This window comes from Pristis pectinata, chromosome 23, assembly GCF_009764475.1.
Source record: "Pristis pectinata isolate sPriPec2 chromosome 23, sPriPec2.1.pri, whole genome shotgun sequence".
In the NCBI taxonomy this organism is placed as follows: Eukaryota; Metazoa; Chordata; class Chondrichthyes; order Rhinopristiformes; family Pristidae; genus Pristis; species Pristis pectinata.
Genome location: NC_067427.1, coordinates 21,383,785 through 21,408,095, shown reverse-complemented (window position 1 = coordinate 21,408,095; position 24,311 = coordinate 21,383,785). Strand labels below are relative to the sequence as shown.

General features: G+C 42.6%; 2 protein-coding genes across 7 annotated transcripts in view; one reads left to right on the top strand and one right to left on the bottom strand.

Annotated features, from left to right (window-relative positions):
* The window catches only part of LOC127581979 (astrotactin-2-like), a 1,282,697-nt gene that overhangs the window by 791,392 nt on the left and 466,994 nt on the right, over positions 1–24,311 (top strand). For 5 of the 6 annotated variants that reach the window (XM_052036829.1, XM_052036827.1, XM_052036825.1 and 2 more), the window contains 2 exons: positions 1,866–1,970; positions 6,703–6,882. In XM_052036829.1, coding sequence (XP_051892789.1) covers positions 1,866–1,970; positions 6,703–6,882 — 285 coding nt within the window. The remainder of the gene's footprint in view (positions 1–1,865; positions 1,971–6,702; positions 6,883–24,311) is intronic. The other variant, XM_052036826.1, reaches the window with a different exon arrangement.
* On the bottom strand, positions 9,252–14,715 carry trim32 (tripartite motif containing 32). The gene is made up of 2 exons (XM_052036830.1): positions 14,639–14,715; positions 9,252–13,640 (listed from the first exon to the last, which is right to left on the bottom strand). Exon 2 carries the CDS (start codon positions 13,613–13,615, stop codon positions 11,678–11,680), a length of 1,938 nt encoding a protein of 645 aa, XP_051892790.1. The 5' UTR covers positions 13,616–13,640; positions 14,639–14,715; the 3' UTR covers positions 9,252–11,677.

Here is a 24,311-nt window from a genome sequence, read left to right as displayed (position 1 = left end):
AGAAAGAGGCCCTTCAGCCCATTGAGACCATGCCAGCCATTTTAACATTAATTCTACCCTGACCCATTTACTCTCAGCATGTTCCCATCAATTCCCCCAGATTCTACCACATAGCTCCACACAATGGGCAGTTTACAGTTGCTATTTAACTTATCAACCTGTACATTTTTGGGGGATGTGGGAGGAAACTGGAGCAACTGGAGGAAGCCCACACAGTCACAGAGAGAACATACAAACTCCACGTAGACAGCACGGGAACCTGGGTTGCTGGAGCAGTGAAGCAGCAGCTCGACTAGTCGTTCTATTGTCTTTGCATTTGCAAAAGGCATTCGGTGCAGTGAGAATAAAAGTTTATTGCACACATCAAGAGCTCGTGGCAGTGAGGGTCATTTATTAGCTTAGAAACAGGATTAGCTAGACTAATATAAAATGGAAAATCAAGATAAATAGATCACTTTCAAGTTGGCAAGCTGCAGAGTATGGGCCACAAAAAAGATCCCAGTATCAAGATCAGAAATATTTACAATCTCTATTCATAAGTTAGCTGAAGGGTAAAATGTATTGAAGCCGAAATTGCTGACAATGCAGAGGTGGCAGAGAAAATGTCTTGAAGAGGATAAAAGGAGTCTGGGAAGGGATAATAGATAGGTTAATCGAGTGGACAGAAATTTGGCAAGTGAGTGGAGAAACATGAGGTTATTCATTTTAGCAGGAAGAATGGAACAGCAGAATATTGTTTAAATGGAGAGCAACTATTTCTGAAATATTTTATGCAGTTTTAGTGTCCTTATTTAAGGAAGAATATATTGGAGAGGGTTCAGAGAAGGTTCACTGGATTGACTTCTCTGATGAAGAGGTTGTCCTGTGAGGAAAAATTGGCAAGTTTGGGCCATTAATCATCGGAGTTTAGAAGACTGAGAAGTGATCTGTATGAAACATGTAAGATTCTGAGAAGACTTGACAGGACAAATGCTGAGAAGATATTTCTCCTTGTAGATATTTCTCATAGAATGTATAACTAGGGGAAGTTAGATTCAGAGTGAGGACTCACTGTTGAAAGAAGCAGATTAGAAGAGGGATGTGGAGGTAAATCATTGAATGTGTTCAAGGCTGAGTGAGACAAATTTTGGACCATAGGAGAGTGAAAGCTCATGACAAATAGGTAAGAAAATGGAGCTGAGGCCAAAATCAGATCAGCTGCAGTCTTAGTGAATGGTGGAGGAGGGCCAATTCATAGTCCTGTCTCTATGATGCTGGAGGAACTCAGTAGGTCTGGCATGCTGAGTTCTTCCAGCATCATGGTGTTTTTCATCTTGATTCCAGCATCTGCAGTTCTTTGTTTCTCTGTTTTTCTTTAGCCCTGTCTCTTACGTTTTCTCAGCACATTGCTAGAAATCACCTGGGGAACGTCTGTACTTTTTATTTGCAGTTTGAAAATCTGAAATTGGTAACTTGTGTCCAGAATTGAAAGAGCAAATCTGTCTCCTACCAGGTTGTAGGGCAGCTCACTCTAAGCTTGAAGCACACCACTCATGTCCAGCACCACATATAACACTCAAACCAACAGCTGGTCGTAAGCCAGCCGGAATGGAATACCACAACACGTGATGCACGCAGATCATAAGAAACTAGGACTGCATGTGCAACACTCTGAACACATCATTCGCTGGCCACCAATATGCCAATGAAGTCAAGTGGTATAGGAAAAAACTGAAAACTTAATGCTGAGGCCAAGATCCGATCTGCTTATGCCAGATCAGGCTCCAGAAGCTGATTGGCCTATTCCTATTCCTGTTTCTTATTATGTTCTTAATCCACAATGGAATTCTGACAAACTTTAATGTGCCTTGACTTGTTAATTCCAGGTAATGCCAAATACAATGAGGCAACTGGCTACCCCATGGTGCAGGAGTGGAGAGTGAGAAGCAATCTCTACAAGGTTAAGCTCAATTCAATAACCCAATCTGCAGGTAAAAATAATGCAAGTACATGAAGATCTTTGCTGAATATTTCTTGCAATAATTCAGAGGAGTTATGAAAAGCCAGCACAGAATATAGGTTTTTTAACTGAACACAATTCAAAGGGATGACAGGCTGAAGGTTTGGTGGAAAATCAAGATTTAATGGAGGATTTTGAAAGCAGGAAATGTGTAGCAATCTCAAAAGGGTGGTGAACAGGATTCAGTAGAACAGGAAGTGCTTTGGTGCATCAATGGAGGCATAATCCAAATTGCAGTAACGTACATTTTGTATCATTGCTGACACTAATCAGTCCTGATATTCTCATATGGGGTTCATCCAGTAAGTCTGTAAATAGTCACTTCCAATCTATCATGCCCACAAAATTTATACAGGATGCACCAGGAATGACAGACAAATACGACTAGCTGCATGAATTTCAAGGGCTCAAAGACCACCCTCTCTACAGTTAGGGATCTCTGCATCAATGGGACTTTTCTGGAGGCATGTAGGCATGTAAGTACAAAAAGTATAAATACAATAAAAGTCACAAAGTGTTGGTACATTTGATTGCCTATCATGACTGAAAGCACAATGCCTCAAAATTCAACTTCCTTAGGAACTTCCATTGTTTACAATTAATTAAATAATACTTTCTTAGTTTCAACAGAATTAGAGACATCGATGTATTTCTTTTGGGGACATACACTGCAACCCAGTTGGCTCAGAGTACTCAGGAAAGTGGCAAGCCACCCGTGGCAATTGCACGATAATATGTCCCGGTTATTGACATGATCAGCTGAAAGGGCACGTTAAATCCACTTAAAACATGTTACAGATGATCAAAATCAAAGTTTATTCCTTGCACTACCAACAGACTCAGGGACTTAGCCAGTGATTTCTGGAGATATTCAACATCCCACACAGAGAGGATTTCAAAGCTTTTGGAGAAAAAAGGGTTAATGCTTCTTTTTGTTCATAACTAACAAAATAACACTCCTTTAAAATGTCTAATCTCAGAAAATGTGGTTGAATTAGCAGGTCATTAAATTCAGAAGAATATGAGGATTATCAGCTCTTTTTTAATTACAGCAGGAAATTCAGTTGCTTTATGTTAAAACAAGTACAATTTAATACTGCTTCTCATTTTATTGGCAATAAATGAATAATCAGAAATGACAATTTAAGTGAGAATTGCACAATTATGCTCAGTATTGATCTGAGGACACATGCACGCAAGTGCATTCTCAGAGATTCACATCGCAACCCTCAGTCTGTTCAAACTTGTCCATTCTTAGTACCCTCTCTCTTTAGTAAGATTTGCATTTCAATTTTGCTTCACTGCTAATTTAGCCAAGAGCTTCCTTCAGAACCAGTAGCATCCGTATATTTTCTGTTGTGTTATGTCCAATGAAAATGGGGCACTAGTTACATGGAAAATAAAGATCCAAATTAGATAATTAACCTTTTAAATTATTCTGTGTTTAGAAGCAGGGTTAATAATTACCTCACCAATCCATTGAATGGATGTGAGTGCAGTTTACCTTATAATTTTAAATCTGATCAATGTTTGTTAATGACCACAGCACTGATTTGCAACATAAATCTAATCATAGATCTTCAAATAGTTTTCAAATGGGAGACTGATGTGATGAGGTTCTATTGAGTACAATTTCAAAATAATCCATGTACAGATTTGGCAGTAAGAAAGGACATTAGCATTTTTAATGCAAGCATAAGAAATCGACAAAACCCAGCTAATATGATCTGATGGATTGTGTGTCTATTCAAATCGGTTTGGAATGGATTGTGAAATTCTTAATTTAAGCAAATGGAAAGTCTTGGAAATTTTCCATGCTAATGAAGGCCATGCCTTTCCTGCTGAGCATGTCCAGCAATGCAGCTGATAAAATAGGTTCCCTGCAATCCTTACATTGCTCCATTCATTTTAGGGGTGGGTATGATAGTTTGAAGAGTTAGGAAAGGTGAACTCGAACTGCCTCATAAGCTGCGATTTTGCTTGTTTGCCTGGTCCTGTTTAAAAGTATAAGAGTGGGCAATTTAGTCCTTTGAGCCAGAACAGTTGTTCAATAAGATAATTGTTGATCTTCTTATACCTGCCTGTGTCCCAGATACCTTCATATCATTCAAAGTAAAAAATTCTCAAACATCATTTCTATTTTTCCAAACTTTCACCAGTCTTTATAGTGGGTTTTCTAATTTCGCTTCTGGAAAGCTTTGCTCTAACTTTTGGATTAGACTCCTAATTCTTAAAGTGGTGTACCATTTTCTCTTTACTCTTTCAGTTCCCTTAATATCTTGAAAATTTCAATCAAATGAAACTTTAACCTTGTAAATTCCAGAGAAAACATCCACGTTTGTGAAAGTTCTCCTCGTAGCTTAATCCTTGGAGTCAAGGTATTACTCTGGTAAATTCACACTGCACTCCATAAGCCAACATATCCTATAAATATGGCATCTATAGCTGGATACTTATCAACTTTGTTGTATGTTTGCTACAATTAGACCCATTTTCTCAATCAGTTCATATCTCCATAATGCAAAACATCCACCTATAAAACATAATTTGTTTTATCATTAGCAAACTGGGATATGCCATAATTTAAAGACATCCTGCAATGGGATTAGTTATATGGTGCAGGTTTGTGAATGAGTTTCCCCCATCTTATTTTGTCAAAGAATAGCTGCCTGTTCTTCCTTTTGATTTCTCAGATTATAAAATCATAGAGTATCTCTGTGCCTGAAGTGTTGCCACATATTAGTGAAAATGCACAAAGTATGCTCAGTTTAAAGAAAAATCTGGCTATGTTACTGGTGTGATCATTGAAGTCTTTTAGAAAGCCTTTATCACCATTGTTCAGCTTTCAATGCAAATCAGTATTGGAAACATGGAGCAAGACATCAGTATGCAAGGAATGCCTAGTGAGAGGAGATACTTAAGACAATAAATCAAGGCAAGACTATTTCTCCACAATTTTAAACAAATATGTCACTTTTAGCAATGCACAGAGGCAAGCAACATTCCATCACACATGGTTTAGTCCAGTGTCACAACTATTAACCTGTTAGTAATTGCAGGAAAACATTTTGTTGCACAACAATTTCTGTTTAATGGCCAATGAGAATCCTTACTGCTTCAGGGGCACTTTGAAATCTTGCCCTCCATCGGGATACGAACTGGAGTCAAAGGCTCCTTCTTAGATCTTGCATTTGATTTGTGAGTCAAACTTAATGAGCAAGTACTTGTTGATGTTTATTTTAATTTTCATGAAACCAGTTTTGGATCGGATCCATCATTATGCAGCGTCATAATTGAAAGTGTCCGACAATTGATGAACATGCAGAGATTTACTCACAGTATGCAACACATGGTTCAAGAATTTTCAGCGTCGGCTTGCCTTCCGTCCCCTTCCAACCCAACTTCCAAAATATTATACTTGGCTGATCCAGATGCAATACAAAAACCAATACAGTCAACGTTAAACTTTTCATGGTTTAACTCCAATGCTAACATACAGTATGTCTTCCATTCACTTAATTGCCCTGCATATGGCCTACACTTGGCATCTCTTTTACATTTTTAAGTAAAATACACTTGTAATTTTCTTCCTCAAACTTAATTATTAGCAAATCATGCTGCATTTTAATTCACTCCAATAGTTTTGGTTCAGCACAGTTCTGGGGTTTCTTTCACTATGCAAACAGAGAGATTTTGCATATTTTACCCTCCGTTTGTTGTGGGAATGTACAGAGGAGTAGCATCATTCATTGTATCATTGAACATGCCATACTGATATGAAGACCTGATGTAGAGTCTTGACACACAACATTGCCATAGACTTTTTGCCTCCATAGATGCTGCTTGACCCACTGAGTTCTTCCACCAGTATGGTTTTTATACCATAATGTTACTCTCCCCATTTCCCTCTTGAAACATTGACTATTTGTTGGATCTCCACTTAAGTGTTCACTCATGTGGTCATGAAGCATCTACGTATCTTGATAGTGAGTGGCAGAAAGTCGTTTTATTACAGATTGTGAAAGCTTCGTCCAATCCAGACGATATGCAATCCTGTCCCCATATAATGTTCTGTTTTCCTTTACAAAGAAGTGCTGGTTAATAATCAAGGCTGAGAATCCCAGCCCATTTTCCCTTCCATCATTCTTGGGGCTGATCATGACTGCCCAGCAATAATCCTGCCTAACACTATCTGGAATATAGTACCTTGCCTTGGTACATACTCCTAAACTACCCACCTACTAAACCACCTGCTGTAGATCATTGAATTGAAGAAGTATAGAGGATGAACTACCATTATTTGCCAAATTCTATTCTCTCATCACTGGATAAAAATTAATCATGAAAAACAATTGTGAAAAACATCGTGTTCATAACTGGGCGAAGAGACTGACAGGACAAGAGGTTGCCAACTTAAAATGGAGATGAGGAAGAATGCAAATTTTAGGAATTCTGTACCCAATTGAGTTATGGTAGCTGAGTAATTAAGTATTTTCAAGACTGTCAGATTTTAAATGGCACAGGAATGAAGAGTAACGGGGGCCAGGCAGTAAAGTACAGGTGAGCCATGATCTTAGTGAACAGTAAAGCAGGTTTGATGGGCTGAATCTCCTGCTCCTAATTCTTCCGTTTTTATGTTCGGTTTGCAAGTGCCTAAACTCCCAGCTTTTTATCCTATAACCGTGAACTCTTTTGGTGTCCAGGTTTCTCCAGTGTGTTGAAAATGCTCAAGGGGGAGAGCAGCAGAGAGGACCTGATATCCGTCATCCAACAGTACGGCAGTCACTACATTGCTGAGGCTCTTTATGGCTCAGAGCTCACGTGCAAAATACATTTTCCAAGTAAGAAGGTCCAGCAACAGCTTTGGCTCCAATATCAGAAAGGTAAGATAAAAATCACCCTTTCTCATACATTGTTACTGCAATGAAACCAATTATTTGGGTGTGGGGAAGAGCACTTCCATAACCATTCTTACCTACCTGACCACAACCCAAACAACCACCATTCTGTACAGAAGCTTTGTACAGATTTGTCCTCTGTATCCGTTTCTGCCAGCAAGCAGCTTGGACCTTTGAAATTCAGTGAGGCTCTCTTCTTGTTTCCTTACTTTTAAGTCAAGTTTATTGTCATGTGCACAAGTACGGTGAGGTACAAGTACAATAAGAAACTTGCTTGCAGCAGCATCACAGCACATAGGCACAGACAACACACAGAATGTAAGTTATTCATAAATTATACAAGACAATGAAGAGAGAGAAAGACTGCAAAAACAAAACTCTAGTGCAAAAAAAAGACAATCAGAGACAAGTCCATGGTAGTGCATGAGGGGGTCTGTAGTTTCCATCGCTGAGGTAGGGTTAATTGTTCCTTAACACCTATATTTTGGAGTCAGTCCCTCAACGTTGCTCTTGGGGACTCTCTCTTCTCCCATTTTAAAATGTGGTACTCAGCTTACCTTGCATGAAGATTTGAATAAACCCTGTGGGAATTCAAGTGACAGGCCCTTGAATCCAAATATCCTGCTCCAACAATTGTCCTGCAAAGGAGAAATGTAGATCTTCATCATAGATATCACTCAGATTAGTGGGGGTATGCCTGCTCACAAGTCGATGAATCCACAAACGATTAAGCTTTGATGTACACTCCTGCCAGGATCCATTATTGAACTTTTCAGGTTAATTTCAACACAAGGTTATGGAGGATCTGCCAGATATTCACGTTTTAACTGTCAGGCATCCAAAGCAACATAATAGGTGCCCGTAAGTCCTGTTTCTTTCTGAACTGTGATTTTACTCATGGATGCAAAAACTGTTTACACCCCAGAAAAGATGCTCTTAAGTATTTGGGCACAGTTAGCAGTTTTAATGTTAATCACACCACCATGAAACTGACAGCAATTTGGGATCCCTTTGCTTGTGTGTTACCATGGAAATCACGAAGTTAGCGTCAGTAATACAGCCCTTTCCCACAGTCTGTTTGCTGCCGTTGCCAATCGAACCAAGAGAGATCAATTGAATTACGGTGAACTATTTTTAGACTAAAGCATTTTGAATATATTGTTCTTCATTGCAAAAGGTCTAAGTGAGTTTTAATGGTACTCTGAACCATTACTGCTCAGCACCATGTCAGGTCCCGAAAAAGTGCAATCTTGTGTATTGTTTTTCTCTCAGATATTAAAAAAATGTGGAATTTTAAATAAAAGAAAGGAAAAGCTTTATACTTCACCGTCTACTTAACTGTCGTGTATGTTCCTGGTTTTCTGTAAAATGTTTAAATCTTTTATGAATCATTATGTGTAAAATTGCTTAATGCTGCTCAGTCAGCTTGATGTCACCAGTCACTGGATTCCAGGGATCACTTTGAATAGATGCCTGGCAGCAAATGATGTTAGAAAAGGGGAAGTTCACAACACAGAGATATGTCTTTGACGGCAGAAGGGAATGTTGACTGCAAAATCCAGGCATTCTGTTGGATATTGTCTGTGAGAAGGATTAAAATGAAACAGCCTTCCGATCCCAAAATGACCCTTGAGAAAAACTCGTGACCAAAATTTGAAAGTTTTGGGAGCATCGGTGCTTAATGCACAAATCAACATGCATTATCTAGACATGGAGTGTTGTTGTTTGTTGATTAGGATGTGCTTAGAATCTACAATTTCACTTTGCAGTGGGTGTGGATGTGTGTGAAGTCGAAGCAAACAATTTTTCACTGGGTTTTACGCAGACAGCAAACCTGGTTGTGACTTCGTAGGGTCATGCCAACAGTTGACTTGCAACTGTGAGAAACTCCAGAGTTTCAGCAGAAATGGACAACCCAAAATTGCAGTTGATGGGTCATATCTTTCGCATGACATCACTCTGCTCCTGGACAGCTCATGGGACTCCCACAATGAAGCCCAAAGTAACAATGGGAATCGATATGTGTATTCCATACTGGAGAATAGGTGCGAAAGACTGGGCTTTTTTTTGTTATTTTGCCTGAAACATTCAGACATATTACTGTTCTGATAGCTTTGACAATTCAAGCTAAACCACCATGCTTGACCTATCAGGCTTTATAACTTTGTGGACAGGACTTGCTCTGTGATCTCATGTGGTGATAGGCCTGGAGGACACACAAGGCCTCTCCGAGGGATCCAGCCTACAGCCCTCCACCCCTCTACCCCTTCTAGTTGTCCATCTCAGATAAATCAAGGCAGTTCTGAGGACCACAGATTCTGGCCCATTAACTGATGCTGCAGTGTCCAAAGTAAAGATACTTGCACTTTTATTGTGTGTTTCACAACTTCAAAACATCCAAAAGTGCTTTACAGGCAATTAAGTACATGCACAGTTGTAATGCAAGTAAACCCAACAGCCAATTAGCACCCTACAAGGTGTCACAAGGATAAAATAAGGGAAGTAACAAGATAATCTCAATCAGTGATGCTGGCTGAGTGTTAATTATCAGGTGGGACAAACTCTTGCTCTTCAAGTTGCATCCTGGAACCTTGTATTGATCAGTTGAACCAAGAGGGCAGCCATAACCTTGATTCAACATCCAAACTAAATAATAAAAACTTGATAGGGAACCAGTCGCTCAATCATCAACTGAAAGGTCACCCTAGTTTATGTTTGTTAAAGTGTGTGTGAACTCATCAACTTCTAACTCAAAATGTTCAAGTCTCATTGACATTTCTGTTCCATTATTGTTCTAGTCTTTTAAAAGAAAACATTATCAACTTATTCTCACCAAAAAAGTCATAACATCTGAGCCAGCACAGCTTGTGTATGATGACTGTTAGCCATTGGCCCATGAAGCCAAGGGAGACTTCATCCAAATTTTGCATTTTATTTTTCAAATACATGAAAAAAGGACTAATTTATTATCGCACCTTTCATGACCTCATCACTGAGCTTTACAACCAATGAAGCGTAGTTACTGTTGTAATCATAGCAACCACACAGCTCACAGCAAGCTCCCACATTAATGTGATTAAGATCAGTTGTTTTGTAAATGTTGATTGAGGGATCAGCATTGGTGAGGAATACATTGCTTTCTTTCCAAACTGCTGACATAAGAAGTTGCAATTCTATTTGAGAAGATGGAACATTTTTTAAACGTTTCTTCCAATACAATTTAGAAATATATTTTCATGCTCAAGTTTTTGTATTGGGATTTAATTTCAGAACATTCAGATTCAGGGACCACAATACCCTAGTGTACATCTCTCTCTCATACGATGTTTGCATAGTAACTAATGCCTAGAGTAAAGGAAAAGGTGGAATTGGTGATCACAGAACCTTGAACTGGTTGGACGCAAGGCTGCTATCTTTTAGGTCAAAAGAAGTAACTGGAGAATAAATGTGTCGTCAGAAGGTTATATTCAAGCCTTCCTCCGAAATGGGAGCACAGAGCCTAGTTTGGCAGATCTGTGCAGTCCTGAGGGTGTGTTATACAGCATAATTTAACACTATTTTCCCCACATAAGAGGATGTTGAGTACACAGATGAGCTGCAGTGGTAGAGACGGATACAATTTACATTTAAAAGGCATTTGGACAGCTGCATGTACAGAAAAGGTTTAAACAGTTAACAGATACGGGCCAAAAGCAGGTAAGTGGGACGAGCTCAGTTAAGCATCTTGGTTGGCATGTATGAGTTGGGCTGAAGGGCCTGTTTCTGTGCTGTATAGCTCTATGACTTAACAATGTGATCCCAGAACTTGATTAAACAGAAATGATTAAAATAAACACAAATCTGACAAGAATCTAACTTAGCCACCTCATGCCAATGCCCGAATTAATAATGTCAGAGTCAGGAGTTGTTTAATGAACCACAAAGTGGAAAATTTCTGTCAAGTCAGCGTTTCATTGCAGCACCAGCCAATGGCCAGAAGGAAAACTGCTGCAGTTATTTCACCAGAGAAGTTTTCTTCAGTTCCAAGGGAAGCAATAATTAACAAATGCATTAGCAAGAGCGCAAATCTTCCATTTAAAGATAACACAAACAAAACGTATTTTCATTTCAGTGACATGCAGCAACATGGCATTTTGAATCAAAATTTTAAAAACACTTCACTTGCATGACTGTTGAGTACTTCTGTCCAGCATCAGTTTACCAGTGTCACTTTATAGTAGATACGCAAAGGTAGGCTTGTGAGAGGAAATGTTTTATTTAAAACAAACTCCACTTTCCTTATCATTTCTCAACAAAAATTACAAAACCTCACGTAAACATACACCAAAGTGACAGCCTCAAATCTGGCGACTGCCCAACAGAACCACTTTCAATTCATTTGGATACTCAAGGGATGGGATAGAAAATATTTTGCTACCATTTTTCTTTTGAAATTATAATTATTGTTCCAGAATGTGGCAAAAAATCCCAACAATTTTATTTTCTAAAATGCTTTATTAAAGTGGCACTCTCTGTGAAGCAAGGTAACTGAAACACTGTTTACAAACTGCAAATCAAATGATCTGACCGTGTACCATGATACACCCACCAGAGTGATCTATTTTATAGGCTTTCCAGCATGCAGAAGAGTTAACTTCATGGTCAGATCTTAATTAGTTACTATTATCCACAGTGAAATCTGCAACATTTCACAGGGAGACCAAATCTAAAGAGGTTGATTGTTCTGCTGATGGGAATGAGCTCACTGATTGGAGAGGAGTGCAGGCTTGCCATTTGAAGATCAGTTTACTATCTGCCGCCTTGTATGATAGCTGTAGATTTTAATGCAGTGATCCCAGCAATCCAACACCAGCAGCTGACCCTTCGCTGACACGGCCACACCAACTGGACATACCAGGCCTTCCCGCAACAGACTGACAAACCCACCCTCCTTGGGAAAGAGAAGGATCTCCTTGCGTCCACTGTCAGCAACAATGAGGTTCCCACCCGCGTCGACGCACATCCCCGCGATGCAACGGAAGTCTTCATTTTCAGCAAAGAAGTGGCTGTACTGTCGGCTGAGCTGCCCCTCTGAGCTGACGGAGCCAATGGAGAAGCCGCCCTCCAAGTGATGCTCGTTCTGGCTGTTCTCCAAGTTCAGGCCCAGGCCCTGGGTGAAGTAGATGCTGCCGTTGGCATCACAGGTCACAAACTTCGGCCTAACGGCGCTGCACAGCCGGGAGTAGTTCACAACGCCAACGTTACGGTCCACCGTGAGGCACCACAGCTTCCCGCCTTCCACATCTGTCACCACAAACTGTCCGGAGGGCATTGCTGCAATACCCCAGGGCTTCGTCAACTGGTTCCTGTGACAGGCTACACATTGTCCCCCAGTCGTGTAAATCTTGACAGAGTTGTCATAGTTATCAGTGATGCCTATTAAGCCGCTGCTGTTCACAGCCACAGAAAGCGGTATCAGGTTAGGGAGCTCAGCACCAAGAAAACTCAGGACAAAGTTATCGATACTGTTTGGGCTTCTCCGAATCTCCTTCATGAAGCCTTTCCTGTTGAAGAGCTGCACCCGGAAGTTGCCCCGATCTGCCACCAGCACTTCCCCTTGCGCTGTCACACACAGGCTCACTGGGAGGTGAAACATCCCCGGCAAGTTGCCGTGCGAACCGATCTTCTTCAAGAGCTGACAGCTTGGAGGCCCGGAGGCCACACTCTCAGGCGCCCTATTTTTGGGGGGAGAAGCCGGAGTTGGGAAGCTGGCCGTTTCTTTGGATGAGTCTGCCTCTTGCGTCGGCTCAGAGGGCGTGAACGTCTCCATGAGCGTTTCTTCAATGGCGACAGTGTAAGGCCGCGTTTCAAGCTGACCGACCTCGATGGGATCCAGGTGATCCCTCTTAACCAGTTCAATTTGCTGCAGCGTCAACTGGGCAGGCAGGTTGTTGGTCAGGTCAGGATCTTCTTCGTCGATGTCTTCTTCAAGAAGCGCAGTGTCTGCCTGTTTGATTTTGGTGCTGAGGTAGTCGCACCTCGAGACGATCTGCACCTCTGCAATGTTGATCAGGTAGGCGTGCTCCTCCAACACCTGACTGTTCATCCTCTCCACTTCTGACACAGCCGAGGTGAAAGCCCGGCGAGATTTGGCCAGCTCTTCCTGCACCCTCCTCTCGGCCCGGGAGTAATCCTGGTGGACCGCTTTGTACTTCGCCTGCATGCTTTTCGCGACGGCGTCCACCGCTGCCTTCTTGCGGTCCAGGTCCGCCAGCATTTCCCGCAGCTTGGCGAGTTTGGTCCCGACCTCCTTCCGCCGCTGCTCGGCCGCGGCCCGGATCGTGACGACTGCGTGCCCTTGTGCTTGGTGGAGGTCGTTTCTGCAGCTCTCGCAGAGGACCAGGCTGCACTTCTGGCAGAAGTTGCGAGGCAGCCTCTTCCGGCAGACCTTGCACATGACCATACACATCGCCTCGCTCAGACTGGCTGAGTCAATGATCTTTAAAACCGTCAGATTGTCCGACAATTGGGACAAATTGTTCATCCTTGTTATCTTACTGCAGAAGGGGCAACGCACTCCATTTATGCTGTCTGCGATCAGCTTTTCCAGGCACTGCTTGCAGATGGTGTGTCCACACTGCAGGAGTTTCGGTCTTATTACAGTCTGGTTGAAGGTCTCCATGCAGATGGGGCATTCCAATACCTCCCGAACAATATCTGCATCCAGGCTGGTTGCCATAGCCACAGCTAGGCATCTAATTCACCTATGAGCAAATGAAGAGCACAAAGAATCATAAGTAACATGCAGCTCAGTTGAGGCACAAAGAGGCTGCAGATGCTGGAATCTGGAGCAACACACAAGATGCTGGAGGAACTCACGAGTCCAAATGAAGGGTCTCCATCTGAAACAGTAACTGTCTATTCCCTTCCACAGTTGCTGCCTGATCCACCGAGTTCCTCCAGCAGCTTCTGTTCAGCTCTGTGACACTGGCTCTGGTCAAAGGTTCCAGTAGGACCCTCAAAATGTTGACATCAGCCAAGTGACAATATTTACTTTCCAAATGGAAAATAAACCAACTGGACGATCACATTTCTCTAATCAACAGACACACAATCCAAAATACAGGCTATTTGCAGCACTACCGGTGGTGGAGGCAGGTACTTTCACAAGCACTTAGTCGCCAAGCCATTGTAAGCTACAGACCAAGTGCACGTTTAGAAGGGTACGACTGTTGCCATACACTTGGTATGGCGAATGGCCTTGTTCAGTGCTGTATTATTCGTTGGAATTATTTTCGTGTGCCCCCAACACCCCACGTGTAATGCTGCATCGTGAGCAATGGTATCATCAGGATAACGGCGGAGCGGTTTATTTAAAGCCGCTGTATGTTCAATGATTCGGCAATTAAATCCCAAAGAAGGTCGCAACAGGCCTCAACGCGCAACCAAATACCATGCACCGTTCTCATCTCAAATTTCCGATTGCTGCTGCTTTGCATACGAATGCAGCACAAGCAGCGGCCCGTAGCATAACAACTGAGGTGCTTTGGTTTCATTTCGACATGCAAGTGAGAATTACTGCAATATCAGCAATGCCATTGCAACCTTCAGGCTGCATTATTGCAGAGGTCGTTGCATTCCCCCCGTGCGACACGTAGGCCCCTCATCTGCAGAGGGGAAGTGCCAGCTGCAATTCAGGGGGTTGCCGGCAACAGAGGGGATTGCGGTGCAGTGCTGGCCAGGCTTGCACTGTGTAACTCACCAGCAAGGTCCAGCCAACGACTCTTCCCCGGGACTCTGCCTCGTCACCTCCGCGCTCCCGGGCCTTCCCCCCCCCCCACTCGTGATGCCTTGTCACCCAGCCGCCCCGCCCCCACGCCGCGCGGCGGTTGGTCGCCTCCTCGGCCGAGGGCGCACGCTGATTGGTTGGTTCTGCTGACAATCAAGTGATCTGGGAACGGCAGAGAGAGAGAGCAGGTGTATTGCGGGGACGAGTTTGACACCTTCAATGTAGCAGCAAGAAGTTTCTTGCATGTGCGTCCGGCTTTGAATTTTTCTGCTGTTTTCCGCTGCAGCTTTGTTGAATGCACTTTCGAAAGTTTATGCGGTTGAATTAAATGTTGAGTGCATTATTTAAAATGAACAATCCCTTCCGTGCCATCTTTATGCATAATAGTGTTGAAGCTTTTGAAAGTGCATTCTCGTAAAAAAAAGTGTTCTGCCAAGTCCCTTGCTTATTCTACCAATTAGTTGCAATAATACACTGCGATATTTTGTAAATTGAGCATAGGACTGGGGGAGAAACCAAGTCAGTCATAGACAGCTACATTGCAAGGAGGCGGCAAGCTGTTTGGTTAGGGGTATCAAGCCAGAGACCAATTCACCCACATACTAATTTCTCTGCATTCTGCCCATTTGTAAATTGGTACCAGCGTTACGATTGCAAACAATCTCCATCTGCATGCCACATCATTAAGAATTACAGCAAACTTAATGCATGCCACCTGTATTTTTCAACCATTTGGCCTTCAGGACAAAAGCAGTAATTTCAAGATAATTCCTCGTGTCACACATGTGCCCATAGCAACAGCAGGAAATGACAGGTAACCCATCAGTGGAGAAGTGGTACAAAAGAAGGACTTAAAATGCCTAGGTATTGGGACTGGTTAAGGCAGGAGGGATCAGTTCAAGGTGGATAAGTTGCATCTCAACAGAGTTGTGAGGAGAATCTGTATGGGATGATTAGCTGGTGATGCTGGTAAGGAATTGTACTGAATTACAAGGAAGGACTCCAGAGTAAAACAAGGAAGATGAGACTGGCAGAAACCTAATGAAAAAATAGAGGAGCAATAGGGAATTTTCACAGGTCAACACTACAACTACAAAGTACTGCTATTGGGGGAGTTATTAAAGATAGGGAAGAAATACCTTAAAACATATTTATTTAGCTCTTTATTAGCTCATTCTCTCTTATGACATTGAGGAAGACCATTCAACCCATTGAGTCTGTACTCAGAGCAACCCATTAATCCCATTCCTCCACATTTTCCTGTAACCTCTCTCACAAGCCCTTTAATGCCCTCCAGATTCTCCTGACATCCAACTCCACCAGTGGTAATTTACAGTAGCCAATTAACCTTTCAGGAGGTTTTTGGGACATGGGGCAAAACTGGAGCACCTAAAGGAAACTCACGGTCACAGACAACACCAGAGGTCAGAATCAAACCTGGGTCAACGTGCTGACCACTGAGCAGAAGGAGTGTTGGATTTGTTATGGGGAAGGAATCATGTCAAATGGAGATTATTTCAGTAGAAGGGCACTTGGGGGAGAATGACTATCGGGTTTAAAGTACATGTTGGAAAAGAAAAGGAACATTCAAGCTTAAGAACAAGCTGAAATGGATCTGGCCCTGGTAAACAAAAGATCTAGAGATTAAATGGTTAAAATAAGACATGAAAGAGAGGCTTATAAAAATGTAACATATACTGTAATATATAGCAATGAATCAAATCATTTCAAGTTTATTAAGTACGATGAAGTACAAGTGCAGTGAAAAACTTGCTTGCAGCAGCATTACAACGGAAGATTCATAATGCAGTGAAGCATCAAGCTAAATGTAAAAGTGCAGAGGAGTCAGAGAGTCAATCAGATTTATTATCTCTGACGTCGTGAAATTTGTTGTTTTGCGGCAGCAGTACAGTGCAAGAAATAAAGACATAAAAATGACTATAAGTTACAAAAAAAAATAGTGCAAAAGAGGAATAACGAGGTAGTGTTCATGGACCGTTCAGAAATCTGATGGCAGAGGGGAAGAAGCTGCTCCTGAAATGTTGAATGTGGGTTTTCAGGCTCCTGTACCATATCCCCAATGGTAGTAACATGAAGAAGGCATCTCCCGGGAGGTGAGGGTCAATGATGGATGCCACTTTCTTGAGGCACCGCCTCTTGAAGATGTCCTTGATGGTGGGGAGGGTTGTGCCTGTGATGGAGCTGGCTGAGTCTACAACCCTCTGCAGCCTCTTTCCATCCTGCACGTTGGAGCCTTTATACCAGACGGGGATGAAACCAGTCAGAATGCTCTCCACTGTACAGCTTTAGAAACTTGCAAGAGTCCTTGGTGATATACCAAATCTCCTCAAATTCCGAATGAAGTAGAACCGCTGGCATGCGCCTTCATGATTGCGTCAATGTGTTGGGCCCAAGATAGATCCTCTGAGATGCTGACACTCAGGAACTTGAAGCTGCTCACCCTTTCCACCGCTGGCCCCTCAATGAAGACTGGTGTGTGTTCTCCCAACTTCCCCTTCCTGAAGTCCACAATCAATTCCTTGGTCTTGCTGACATTGAGTGCAAGGTTGTTGTTGCAACACCACTCAACTCGCTGATTGATCTCACTCCTGTACGTGTCATCATCGCAAACATGTCAAGAGAGCAATACAGCACAGATAGAGGCCCTTCAGCCCAAACAATCCATGCCAACCACAGTCCTACCTCGTCCCAATTTCCTGCATTCGGCCCATATCCCTCCAAGCCCCGCCCCTTCATGTACCTATCCAAGTGCTTCTCAAATGATACTATTGTACCTGCCTCAACCACTTCTTCTGGCAGCTCATTCCATATACTCACCACCCTCTGCATATAGAAGTTGCCCCTCAGGTCCCTTTTAAATCTTCCTCCTCTCACCCTAAACCTATGCCCCCTAGTCTTGGACTCTCCCACCCTGGGGAAAAGATTGTTACCATCCACATTATGTCTGCCTTTCATAATTTTAAACATTTCTATAAGGTCACCCCTCATTTTCCTATGTTCCAAGGAATAAAGACATAGCCTGGCCAACCTCTCCCTATAACTTCGGCCCTCTAGTCCTGGCAACAACCCTGTTCATCTTCTCTGCGCTCTTTCCAGTTTAACCACATTCCTTTCTATAAGGAGGTAAGGGGTAAAAGGTGAGAGAATGAATTAGTGACTAATATAAAAAGGAACACCAAAGTTTTTCTTTCAAAATAAAGATGTAAGTAGTGAATGTGTAGTTCAGAGAAGGTGGGACCAATTCAGGTCAGAAAGGAGAATTTGTGGAGGAAGTAAGCAATTGGATGCTTATTGCAAGAGCTGTCACTAGCAGCTAAAGTTGGATCAGAACTACATGCATCTGTGCAATTTTCTGGGATACTGTGGAAGTGTTTCCAACATGCATAACTATAATTCATTGCAAAACAAAGCAAAAAGAAATAGATCAATAATTGATGATTTTGTAACTTAAAAAAAATCTACAATCTGGATTTATTGATTATTTCAAAGTATAATTCAACAGGGAAACCATTTATATGTGTATTTAGTTGAGGGAAGAATGATAGAGTGCTGAGATAATGAAATACAGGAAACGTGTTACTTTTAACAACTATGTTTATATTAATCATTTGAAATTATTAACCTCAAGATTTATTTTTACCTGAGAGAAGTCAATTTATTTCTCAAACTGTAACAGTTAGAAGCTATTGATCTTGAAGTAATAATCAAAGGTTCTTGGTTTACTTTTTCTGAGCTGTTGGCAAATAACTCTCACCTCTCTGCTGATATGATAATTCCTGAATTTGATCTGAACCTGCCCAGCTGGAATGAAACTGATCAAGGCTCACATCACAGTACAACTCAATGTTCATTTGATAGTTTGTTATACCGATCTGCCTCAATGCACTGTTCCTTTTTAATTTTAAACTTAATTCACAAGAATAGATCTTTTAACTTTAATTGGTTTTGAACACCACTCCCCTCAATGATCAGAGTCTTTTCCCATATTTCCTTTCCCCAAACCTTTCCCATGGATAAGGTAAGATATCTTTCATGTACATCGAAACACACGGTGAAGTACATCTTTTGTGTCAAGTGTTCTGGGGGCAGCCCGCAAGTGTCACCGCACTTCCCGTGCCAACATAGCATGCCCACAACTTCCTAACCCGTACGTCTTTGGAATGTGGGAGGAAACCGGAGCACCCGGAGGAAACCCACGTAGACACTTGGAGAACGTACAAAATCCTTACAGACAGTGGCCAGAATTGAAACCAGGTTGCTGGCGCTGTAATAGCATTATGATAACCGCTACACTACATTGAGAGGGACATGGGCCAAATGTAGGCAAATGGGACTAGCTTAGGTGGGCACCTTGGTCAGTATGGACAAGTTGGGCTGAAAGGCCTGTTTCCATACTGTATTATTCTTTGAGTCTATGTGTACTGGGGTTCAATCCTTTCTGCAGCTTCCTTGCAAGTTACTGAAGCTTCTCTGAATCCTACTTGCTTTATAATTTAAAGCAAAATCACACCACTGATCAATGCAAACCAGACCCACTCCTTTTGATTGCACTATCTTCAGCTTAATCAGATCTATGAACTGGTTCCTCTTATTCCTCTCAGTGAATTGGTCCTTGGGGCTCGGTTCTTTGATGACGTTTTGATGGAGATATTCTGGGTTTATCAGGATCTTGAAAGGGTAATGAATGGGTTTGTTTCCAGCACCAATTTGAGCATTAACATCTCCAAAGGCTTTTGGGGATAAATCAAGACTTGGTGGAGCTAAAGCTGCTACTTCCCTATGGATTTGTCAGTCTTGTGGTCAGCCAGACCATAGGGGTTCAGAGAAGGAAACAGATCTGCATTCACCTCACGGCTCATTTTAAACTTTTGTTGAAAAGCTCCTTGGTTTCTTATTGGTGTGTTGGAATATGAAACTTGGTCATTTTTTGTGTATGAAGGCCACAAAACTAATATGGCAGTGCGACAACCTGTAATGTTGGTTTATTTTGAGTTAAGATGCATTTTTGCTGCAGGTTTGGCTACAGAATGAAACTTTAGAGAAATCTCTTTCCAAATTCTCCCACCAAAAGTAAACACAATTTGCTCAATGGCCCATTTTTGTAACTACCTCAGGTTATTGTGGAGTGGGGTTGGGGTAGGCGGAGAAATTCACACTATCAGATGATTTGCTGGAGAAAAACTGGACCCATGACTTCCACTCACTGCTGAAGAATGCAGTTTTGTTTACCATACCACATATATATCCCTGAAGAATATAAAAAAGATGAGCAGGAGTAAGCCATATGACCCCTTGAGTCTGCTCTGCCATTCATTGTGAACATTGCTGATCTGATATTGGCCTCAGCTCCACTTTCCTGTCTGTTTCCCACAAGCCTTGATTCCCCAATAGTCCGAATATCCATCTTCCTCAGAATTGAATATCCACCTCCACAACTCTCTCTCGAGTAGAAAATTTCAAAAATTCACAGCCCTTTGACTGAAGGAAACCCTCTTCATCCCTCTTATATTCTGAAAATAGGTCCTGAGTTCTAGATTTCCTCAGCATCTACTCTGCTCAGCCCCTTCAGAATCTTATGTTTCAATTAAATCACCTCTCATCCTCCTAAACTCCTATGAATACCAAACCATTCAACCTTTCCTCAAACAGCATTCCTTTCATCCCAAGAATGAACCAAGTGACCTGTCTCTGAATTCCCTGAAATAAAGAGACCAATAATGTATGCAGTACTCCAAGTGTGGTCCCATCAACACTCTCTACATCTGTAGCAAGACTTAACCCTTTAATATTCCTTCCCAATTGAAATGAAGGCCAACATTTCATTTGCCTTCCAATTACTTGTGACAACTGCCTTAGAGGTGCAAGAAACAACAGTTGGAGCAAGATGGAGATCTCAGAGGGCTGAAGGCTGAGATAGGGAAGGAAAGGATCTGGATGGATTTGAAATCAAGGATGACTATTTTATAACTGAGCTGTCGTTGAATGGAAAATTAATGAGGGTTGTCAGTGATGAGTGAATGGGATTTTGTGCAAATTAGAACACGTTGTGAATGAGGTTAGCATGCACCTGTGATGTAAGTGCACAAATTGCATGTTTCCATGCATTGGAGTGTGGAGTCTCTTGGTGAGACACCAGCTGACGAAAGAGATGCCAATGCACAGATTTCTGTGTTTCACAATTAGATTTGCACTTTACAACTCACAGCTTTAATTCCAAAATCTGACTGATTATCTTTTCAATAAAATGCTTCCACCGGACCTCCCTTATTAATAAGTGCATGACATTTTATTTGTGCACAATAAGTGTCGGAGGAACTCAGCAGGTCAGGCAGCATCCATGGAGGGAAATAGTCAACGTTTTGGGCCGAGACCCTTCATCAGGACTGGAAAGGAAGAGGGCAGAAGCCAGAATAAGAAGGTGGGGGGAGGGGGAGGAGCACATGCCGGCAGAGGAGAGGTGAGTTCAGGTGATAGGTGAGTCCAGGTGGGAGGGGGAAGGTAGTGGGTGGGGAAGGGAAGAAGATGTAATAAGCTGAGAGGTGCTAGGTAGAAGAGGCAAAGGGCTGAAGAAGAAGGAATCCATTAGGGGATGGCAGTGGACCATGGAATAAAGGATAGGGGAGGGGAGGAGAGGAGATGGGCAGGTCATCAAGGTGGGAGAAGGGAGCCATAGGAATAAGGGAAGACAAAGGAGTGGGAGGGGGGTGGGAAGAAAAAGAAGGGGTGAGGTTACCAGAAGTTAGAGAAATCGATGTTAAGGCCATCAGGTTGGAGACTCCCAAGGCGGAATATGAGGTGTTGTTCCTCCAACCTGCGCCTGGCCTCAATGTGGCAGTAGAGGAGGCCATACCATGTCAGTATGGGAATGGGATGTGGAGTTGAAGTGGGTGGACATCGGGAGGTCTTGGCTGTTGCGGCGGATGGAGCAAAGGTTCTCGACGAAGCGGTCACCCAATCTGCGACCTGCTGAGTTCCTCCAGCACTTTTTGTGTATTGCTCCAGAATCCAGCATCTGCAGAATTTCTTGTGTCTCCGACATTTTATTTAGGTTGCCTGATGCTTGAACCCATTACTATAATGCCAGTTTGCTTGAGTTAATTTTGTGGTTTTCCTAAGTCATCTTGAAAAATTAAGTTCAGTCACATCAACATATCCTTGATTCTGAAAAAAATCAGGCAACGTGAAAGTGGAGGGTTGTTTTTCAGATTGTAGGCCTGGGACTAGTGGTGTGCTGCAGGGATCGGTGCTGGGTCCACTGTCATATATGCTAATGATCTAGATGAAAACGTAGGTGGCATGGTTAGTACGTTTGCGGATGACACCAAAATTAGTGGTGTGGTGGACAGTGAAGAAGGTTGTCCAAGTCTCCAATTAGATCCAGATTAACTGGGAAACAGGGCCAAAAAATGGCAGATGGGATTTAACCTGAACAAGTGCTAAGTGATGCATTTTGGTAAGTTAAACCAGGGCAGGACATACACTGTGAATGACAGGGCCCTGGGGAATGTGGTAGAACAGAGATATAGGGGTACAAGTAGATAGTTCCCTAAAAATGGTGACACAGGTAGACAAAGTGGTGAAGAAGATGTATAGCATACTTGCGATCATCTGACAGGGTGCTGAATCCAAGAATTGTGACGCCATGTCACAGCTGTACAAGGTATTGGTGAGGCCACAACTGGAATACTGTGTGCTGTTCTGGTCACTGTAGGAAGGATGTGATTCAGCTAGGGAGACTGCAGAAAAGATTCACAAGGATGTTGCCAGGACTGGAGGGCTTGATTTATAAGGAGAGATGGGATAGGCTGGGACTGTTTTCCCTGGAGTGAAGGATGCTGAGGGGTGACTTTATAGAGGTTTATAAACTCATGAGGGGCATAGATCAGATGGATTATCGCAGTCTTTTTCCCATTGTAGGGGAGTCTAAAACTAGAGGCCTTAGGTTTAAGGTGAGTGGGGGAGGATCAAAAAGGGACCTGAGAGACTAGTTTTTCACACAGAGGGTGGTGGGTATATGGAACAAGCTGCCAGATGAAGTGGTAGAGGCAGGTACATTTACAATGTTTAAAGGATATTTGGACAGGTACATGGATAGGAAAGGTTTGGAAGAATACAGGCCAAATGCAGGCAGATGGTACTAGCTCAGGAAGACACCTTGGTCGGCATGGACGAGTTGGGCAGAAGGGCCTGTTTCCGTGCTGTATAACTCCATGACTTTTTTATTGCAATATCCTGGCCAGCTCTCAGAGTATTACCGTCATGTATCTTAATCTGCTCAAAGGCGCATTCCTCATCTTTTCTTCAGCAGTCCGTCAGGATCGAGGATGACTTGCATCGATTCTAGTTCTATGTGTTCTCAGGTAATTGATGAGGCCAACGTGGGAACCAAACCCTTCCACAGATGATTCAGAATGTGCTAATGTGCTTGATGGGAGAGTTTGGTGGGTACTTTGTGCGGTGGTACGCTGTCCTTCTGCCATTTACACTGGGCTTCCGTGTGCTCCCAGTGAAGCTACAGCAAACCTCTAATACCTGAATAGTTGTGAGGCAGGGACTCCCAGGCATCATAGAGTCATACAGCATGGAGACAGGCTCCTCGGCCCAACTTGTCCATGCCGACTGTGTTCCCCAGCAAGCTAGTCCCATCTGCCCACATTTGGCCCATAGCCCTCTGAACGTCTATCCATGTACTTATCTAGATGGCTTTTAAGTGTTGCTAATGTGCCCGCCTCAACCACTATTCCTGGCAGTTCATTCCAAATATGTACCACCTTTTGTGTGAAGAAGTTGCCCCTTATGCCCCTTTTAAATCTCTCGCCTCTGATCTTAAACCTATGCCCTCTTGTTTGTGGCACCGCCTCCCTGAGAAAAAGACCGTGTGCTTTCACCCTGTCAATGCCCCTCATGATCTTTTATACCTCTATCAATGTCAGTGGGGGATCTTGCAGTTTTTTAAAGAGGCTTTGAGAAGATCCGTATTTTTGTTTCTCTGTCCACCTACTGACTGAGCTCGAAATAGAATGTCTGTTTTGGGAGTCTGATGTCAGGTATATGAGTGATGTAGCCTACCCAACTGAGTTGTCTGAGGCTAGATAGGGCGCAATGCTGGGGATGGTAAGTTGGGAGAGGACACTGACATTGATATATTTCTACTGCCACTCGATTTGGAGGATTTTGCAGAGACAGTGTGCTGGTATTTCACCATTGTCACGTCCAAGTCTCAGAAGAAACACTGCCACCCAGTATACCATGAGGGTTGTACCAGGTTTAAGGTCTTGTTCTTTCATCACCCTTTCCCTTGGTTTTAAATGTTGACCCCAAAGTACAGCTCATGAGATGCGTCTAATCAATAAGTGGTTGTCCATCAGCACAGATGCAGTGGGCCAAAGGGTCTGTTTCCATGCTCTATCACTCCATGATAAATCATCTGGTATAATTGAGTTCAGGTAGCAAATTAATGTACTTGGAGAGAGAGTGAATGGGAAAGTCCACTGAAGTTCAGGTTTAGATCGGTCTTTTAAAAAGAAACAGTTTTGTTGACCTTCTCAGCTTCCTAAGTAATATTGTCATTGGCAACCACACCAAAGAACAGACATAAACTATGGATGTGCACCGTGTGATCATA

Excerpts from the sequence above, each read along its gene's own strand:
- trim32 (XM_052036830.1), bottom strand. The coding sequence starts at position 13,615 with ATGGCAACCAGCCTGGATGCAGATATTGTTCGGGAGGTATTGGAATGC.